At 32.2% G+C, this 6,269-nt stretch overlaps 1 protein-coding gene across 1 annotated transcript; it reads right to left on the minus strand.

Annotated features, from left to right (window-relative positions):
• Positions 1-1,246: 1,246 nt before the first annotated feature.
• Positions 1,247-6,031, minus strand: LOC109179219 (prosaposin-like). The gene is made up of 6 exons (XM_019328780.1): positions 5,941-6,031; positions 5,034-5,147; positions 4,356-4,525; positions 3,762-3,959; positions 1,897-1,956; positions 1,247-1,690 (listed from the first exon to the last, which is right to left on the minus strand). Exons 2-6 carry the CDS (start codon positions 5,140-5,142, stop codon positions 1,478-1,480), a joined length of 750 nt encoding a protein of 249 aa, XP_019184325.1. The 5' UTR covers positions 5,143-5,147; positions 5,941-6,031; the 3' UTR covers positions 1,247-1,477.
• Positions 6,032-6,269: the final 238 nt, after the last annotated feature.

The following is a 6,269-nucleotide window of genomic DNA, read 5'->3' on the forward strand; positions in this document are numbered from 1 at the left end:
AATTTGTTTTTGGGTTTCATTGCACTTAAATAAATTGTTGAAAGGTATAATTGCACTTTTAAAAAATTTAAGGACCTAATTAACTTTTAAACTAAAATTTGGGGGCTTATTTGACCATTTTGTCTTCCCTAATATTTATCGCATTGCTACTGCCAAATTGTCTGCACTAGAAACCATACGTCTGCATAAGAAATCATATTTCATAAACTTCTGACTTAATTCAGTCAATAAATTAAAACCTCGAGCAGAGTTATTTGTGTTAGCCTTTGCATTAATGGTGGGTATAGAGTCTAAAAGAATAGAAGCATTACAACTCTGCACCACATGCAATCAATTAAGGCCTATTAGACGATGCAATGATAGTTATACAAGGGTTCGTTGTGTTCGCGGAAAATATTTTAAGGGAAGTGGAATTGAAATTTTATGGAAAAATAATTACTAGGAAGTTAAATTTTATTTGGTTGGTGGAAAAAGAATTACTGGAAACATTAATTCTATTATTTGGTTAGATTTGGAATAAGGAATAACGACTATAAAGATCTATATACTCCTATAAATTAATAAGAGTAATATAATTAAAAAAGAAAACAAGGGTACAGATACAGATATTATCTGTAATCTGTAAAATAATATGATAGCTACAGGTACAGAAATTATTAACTGCAGGTACATAATATGTCAACTATAGATAAAAAATTTGAAAATTACATAATATGATAGCTACAGATACAGAATTTGAAAATTACATAATATAATAGCTACAGATACAAAAATTATCAACAACAAGTACAAAATGTGGCAACTATAAATACAAAATTTGAAGATTATTTTTAGACTAGGGTCTACAATGCAAGATAGACCCCTAATCTATTGTATAATTTGCCATTTTCTTGAAGCAAAATATGTTTCAACAGGGGTAACCCTAGATAAGATGGCAAAGACATGTAACAAAGTCATGACTTCGAATCTTTGCCTCCTTGGTTTCAATCAATCAGTTATGAATAACCTAAGTTAGTTTACTTCTTTGTGGTTCTCTATTGACAAAGGTCACAATGTGAAATTTACCTACACCTATAAAGGTTGTAGAGTTTCCCTGGCTAAGATGGCAAAACTTGTAACAAGGTCACAAATTCAAATATTTGCCCCGTTGGTTTGAGTCAATCAGCTATGAATAACCTAAACTAGTTTACTTCTTTGCTAAACTAGTGTACTTCTTTGTGGTTCTCTGTTGACTAAAGTCACCAGGTGAAATTTACCTACACCCAAAAAGGTTGTAGAGTTTTCCTCGTTATCCAAAAAAAAAAAAATATGTTGGAACATATTACATAAGTAGAAATGCAACATTCAGATTCAATATTATCAACAATATGCAACTTAACGCCAGATTATGCAAAATGCTAGTGTACTATATAGTAAGTATATAAGCCAAAGTCGCAATTCATCTCCCTCACACCAGTAAAAGAAAGCAAACCACAGTCTACAACATGTGAACAAGGTCTCCACTGGTTTTCTTCCTTAAGATGGAGAATGCCTCGAGTCCCCTCGACTCCTCCATCCTAGGTAATGCTAAATCAATTCCAATAGTTGGCGAGGGGCAAACATGTAGCAAAGTGCAGACGTCATTTGTTTCTAGGAACTGCTCGGCGTTCACCAGAATCAGAGGGGCATATTCGAAAACAAGCTTCTTGCACTGTCAAATTTATCATGAAAGTGAGATTAGTAAGCCACATCAAACCAAAAATTATGTGTTGACATTCCAAATGGCTCTTGTTAAGTGGTGTGTATATATGTATATACATTAGGGAATTCATGAATATAATGTAATACTTAAAATATATCAATAACATATGCTATTCCTGCATTTATGTACGGAGAATATTTTATTACAGCTCTCACCTTTGCTGAAAAAATTTCAGCAGAATCACAAGCCTTCAGGAGCAGCTGAAGTACTTCAACCTGAAAGATTACATGGATAAAATGATATAAAATCTTCCATTTCAATCTTACAGTAATATTTACACGTGTCTGTGTGCGTAGAGTTGCTGATGAGTTCAGAGAAATAAGAGAAAATAATAGTTGCTTGAAACAGCTCATGATATACACATCTAATATTGCTCATAAAATATGTATTTGATATTATAAAAGTGAACCGACCTCATGCAGTATTGAACAAATTCTCTCTTGGTCCATAACATATTTGTGCACAATGGTTTAAAGCTTAAAAAAAATTCATATAACAGGAGCCTTAATAGATTGAGAACTCGATCTTTACAATCAAGGAACCCCACTCTCCCACATAACAATAGCCTTTTATTAATTTAAAAAGTAAACAAACCTATAGCAACATTGAATATCTTCTGTCTTGGCCGGTAAGGCCTTAACCATTCATCGAAATGATAATAGGAGTCTAGATTTTTACAATCAAGGAATCCCCCACCACCCAGCCAGCTGCCCCTAAAGGCAATAACAGTGGCTTTTTCTTAATATTAAGATAAAGGCCCTGTTTGGTAAAAAATTGGCCTATAGGCCAATTTTAGCTTTTTTGACCACTATTAATTGTTTGATTAAGTTAAAATATCAATATAAATGTTTGGTTAATTAGTTTTTTGCAACTCCAAAAGGCTAAAATTCAAAAAGCTACTCCAAGCAACTTTTTCAATTAGCTTTTTGAGAAAAGAAATTATATAAAAGAGCTATCAGCTAACAGCTAATTTACCAAACACTTTTCTACAATCAGCTAAGTTATCAACTATTTATACCCTATAATTAACACAATCAGCTAATAGCTATCAGCTATCAGCTAACAGCCATTTTACCAAACAGGGCCAAAATGTTAACCAAAGTTGAGTGATATTGAACACTTTTTCTCTTGGCTATTCAACTCCCATGAGAACCATCCCCCAAGTGAGAACCTGTGGACAAATCTAAACCATCGATCTAGTAGATCTAACGGTTGAAAATAAAGAAAAAAATGAAAAAAGGAATGGGGTTGTTTTCATAAATATTACAAATTTCAAAAGTTTCTAATATTAATGAAAATAACCCCGCTCTTTTTTTACAGATCTCCCAGATCGATAGTTTGGATTTGTCCATAGGTTCTGACCTGGGAATTGGTTCCCATATCAACCGGATTCTATATATATATATATATATATATATATATATATATATATATATATATATATATATATATATATATATATATATATATATATATATAACATCATAGATTGAGAACTTGATTTTTACAATCAAGGAAAATCATGCCCAGAAATAACAGTAGCCTTCTACCTTTATAAAGATAACAATCCAACCAACCTAATTCAATAATATCGAATACCTTCTACCTTGACCCTTAACATATTCATCCAAATGGTTTAAAGCTAAAAAAGATGCATACAATTGGATACGTCATATTGAGAACTTGATTTTTATAATCAAGGAACTCTCAACCCCCAGCCAACCCCATGTAGGCAATGATAGTAGCCTTAAGATAAAATAGTGCAATACTCCCATCTTGGAGTCCAATATATTATACTCAACAACAATTGCATATCTTCTTTAATTAATTAGTTTACTTCCAGAACCATAAAGACGTGTGTATGTTGGTCAAACAATTTGTTACATGCAGAAACCATAATACAGTCATGCAGGCTTTACTAGTTGAAAATTATGCTCTGTAATGCACTATTATGATGCAGGCCCTTTAACAAATATGAAACAGATCATGAACCCAAGATATATGACCTTAGATAGTATACCTGTGTGTCTGGATTTTTCAACTGCTGTATGGCCTCCATAACAGCACGATGGCATAAATCACAGCTACTATTGGATACATATTGAGAAATGGAAACAACTTTTTCACAGAGGTCAATCTCTTGGCACAAGTTTTCAGGCTGTAAGGAGGAGATCTCTAAGAAGAAAAGAGTAGCATATTGATTCACCAATCCAACGCACTGTTTGCAGAATGGAGTAACATTAATTCAATTTTCAATATTGGTAAAAGGAAAGTTATAAATAATAATATATCAATAACTGCAAATTCAAAGATACTACACCAGTAGCAGATCAGTAGTTGTAAATTTCAAGATCTGCTGCAAATTTAAAGATATTATGCCAGTAGCAGATCAATAGTTGTAAACTTTCCATCACTCAAAGGTCATTTTAAGTTTTCACAACTTAACTAGCAGAAACGTACCAGATAAGGGCTCAAATCTATGGATAACATATCAACACAACTTTCTCTGCTTTTGTTGTAATATGTGCTATATTATTGTTAAGTAGATTGTTGACTTGTTTCCAGATAAAAGATGGAGCTTTAATGGACAATTAGGAGCTGAAGCATTAAATACCTCTTGCTTGTACACAGGCAACTTATAGCAGGTCTTGAGAAGGAACTCAGTTATCTCTCTTTGGTTCTGCTCATTAGAAAGGTAAGCGAGTGCCTCAGATGCATATTGTTCACACAATAAGCACACTTGTTCATTCCTGCTGACTAGTTTTGTGGCTTGAACTTCTTTCTCTGTGCATGTAAGCAGAAACTAATGTATTCCATAATCTCATTCAGCAGTTACATTTATTGAAATGACTCAAGAAACTGGATAATCCAAATAGATAAAAGTAAGATCTGAAAAGATAAAAGGGCACAAGCAAGCAAAAGAACCATAGCTTGTATAAATATTTAGTAGGACCTCATTTTAAAATTTTCATCTAGTCTAGACAAATAAGCAGGGTGCAAGAGGCAGAGAAACCAAGGAAGCATCTAGGAAATGTTTGTTAGAAACTACAAATTCTTATAGAGAGGAATGAAAAATATCAGCATTTCTAACTTTCAAATCTCCATGATGTTAAATAAGGTGTTTTATGATTAAAAACCAGAAGTTGTTCTACAGTGTTTGTTAACAAGCCATATAGAGATCTTACCATTCAGATAATAATAGTGCATCACTATAACTCAAGACATTTATCCACAGCCTTTGAATTTATTATCAGGATATGGAATCGGAAAACTAACCAAAATGTATAAGTACCTGAGACATCTAAGGATTCTCTCTTAAGGTCAGCAGTTGCTAAATCTTTTGCACTACAGCACCAGCTAATAGCAAGTACAAGAAGAACGAAACAAAGCCTTCTATCCATGCTTCCTGGAAAGAAATATTCATTAATTTTCAACTTAACAGCAAATGGGTACAAAGGATAAAACACAAAAATAAAGATTCCGTAATTAGGTCTCAATCTGTCCTAGTTCAATATCCAATCTGCATTCTTTTCAACATATTTCAGCCAATATTTCAGTTCTTGATGCTGTGTCAAATTTACATGTAATTTTCTGAATATTCCCTGAAGCATGTTTCAATGAGCTTTGCTAGATCTGAGCTATATCATATCATACTATTTAAAACAGCAGAAAAGTTTTAAATGTAGACATTAATTATTCTTGTAACAGAAAAGATAACAAAATCTATCAACAAACAGAGATAGAAAGATTTGAACTTAGCAGTCACCGCTTACTGATTTTTTGTATATTTGATAGTCATAGTCTGTAATATGCTTAATTTATCATTATTTTTCTGAATTATATTTCTGTTACTTAATTGACTCAAAATTAGGATCAGAACCTTCATCTCGTGAAACAAATCGAAAAATTAGCATTTACAATCTAAGATACTTAAAAAGATTATACTCTGTAAATTAATTGACTCAAAATCATATCAAAACCTTCCGATTATTTGAACCATTGAGAACCAGATTCAATTGACAAAACCAAGCAAAAATCAACTCAAAATTTCCAACACAAGTATCATACAATGATTAATCAAAATGCTGAAATAAATGAAGATAAACACAAAAGTTTAACATGAACTACGATCAAAATGTATCAACAGATGCATTTAGAGATATAAAGTATTGCAATTGAAATAATGAAAAGGAACTCATCGGATAGCGTACAGAGAGTGAGAGAAATTAGCCACAAAGCCTTCTTGGACTTTGATGCCTTATTTCCTAGAGGAATTGGAGCAAGAAATAATGATGGGTGGTTTGCGAATTTATGAATAAAATTAGGAAAATTGTAACTTGTGCCCCTCCAATTATCAATATCACATTTAAATTATTAATGGTGTAAATATTGTTATTTAATTTTTAAAACGATACATATATTGTCTTCACGTATCGTACGAGAGGGGCAATATATGTACAATTTTAAAAAATGAGAGGCAATATTTAAATTACGGAAGAACACTATATGTACTGTTTAAAAATTAAGG

This window comes from Ipomoea nil, unplaced genomic scaffold (genome assembly GCF_001879475.1).
Source record: "Ipomoea nil cultivar Tokyo-kokei standard unplaced genomic scaffold, Asagao_1.1 scaffold0878, whole genome shotgun sequence".
Taxonomy (NCBI): domain Eukaryota; kingdom Viridiplantae; phylum Streptophyta; class Magnoliopsida; order Solanales; family Convolvulaceae; genus Ipomoea; species Ipomoea nil.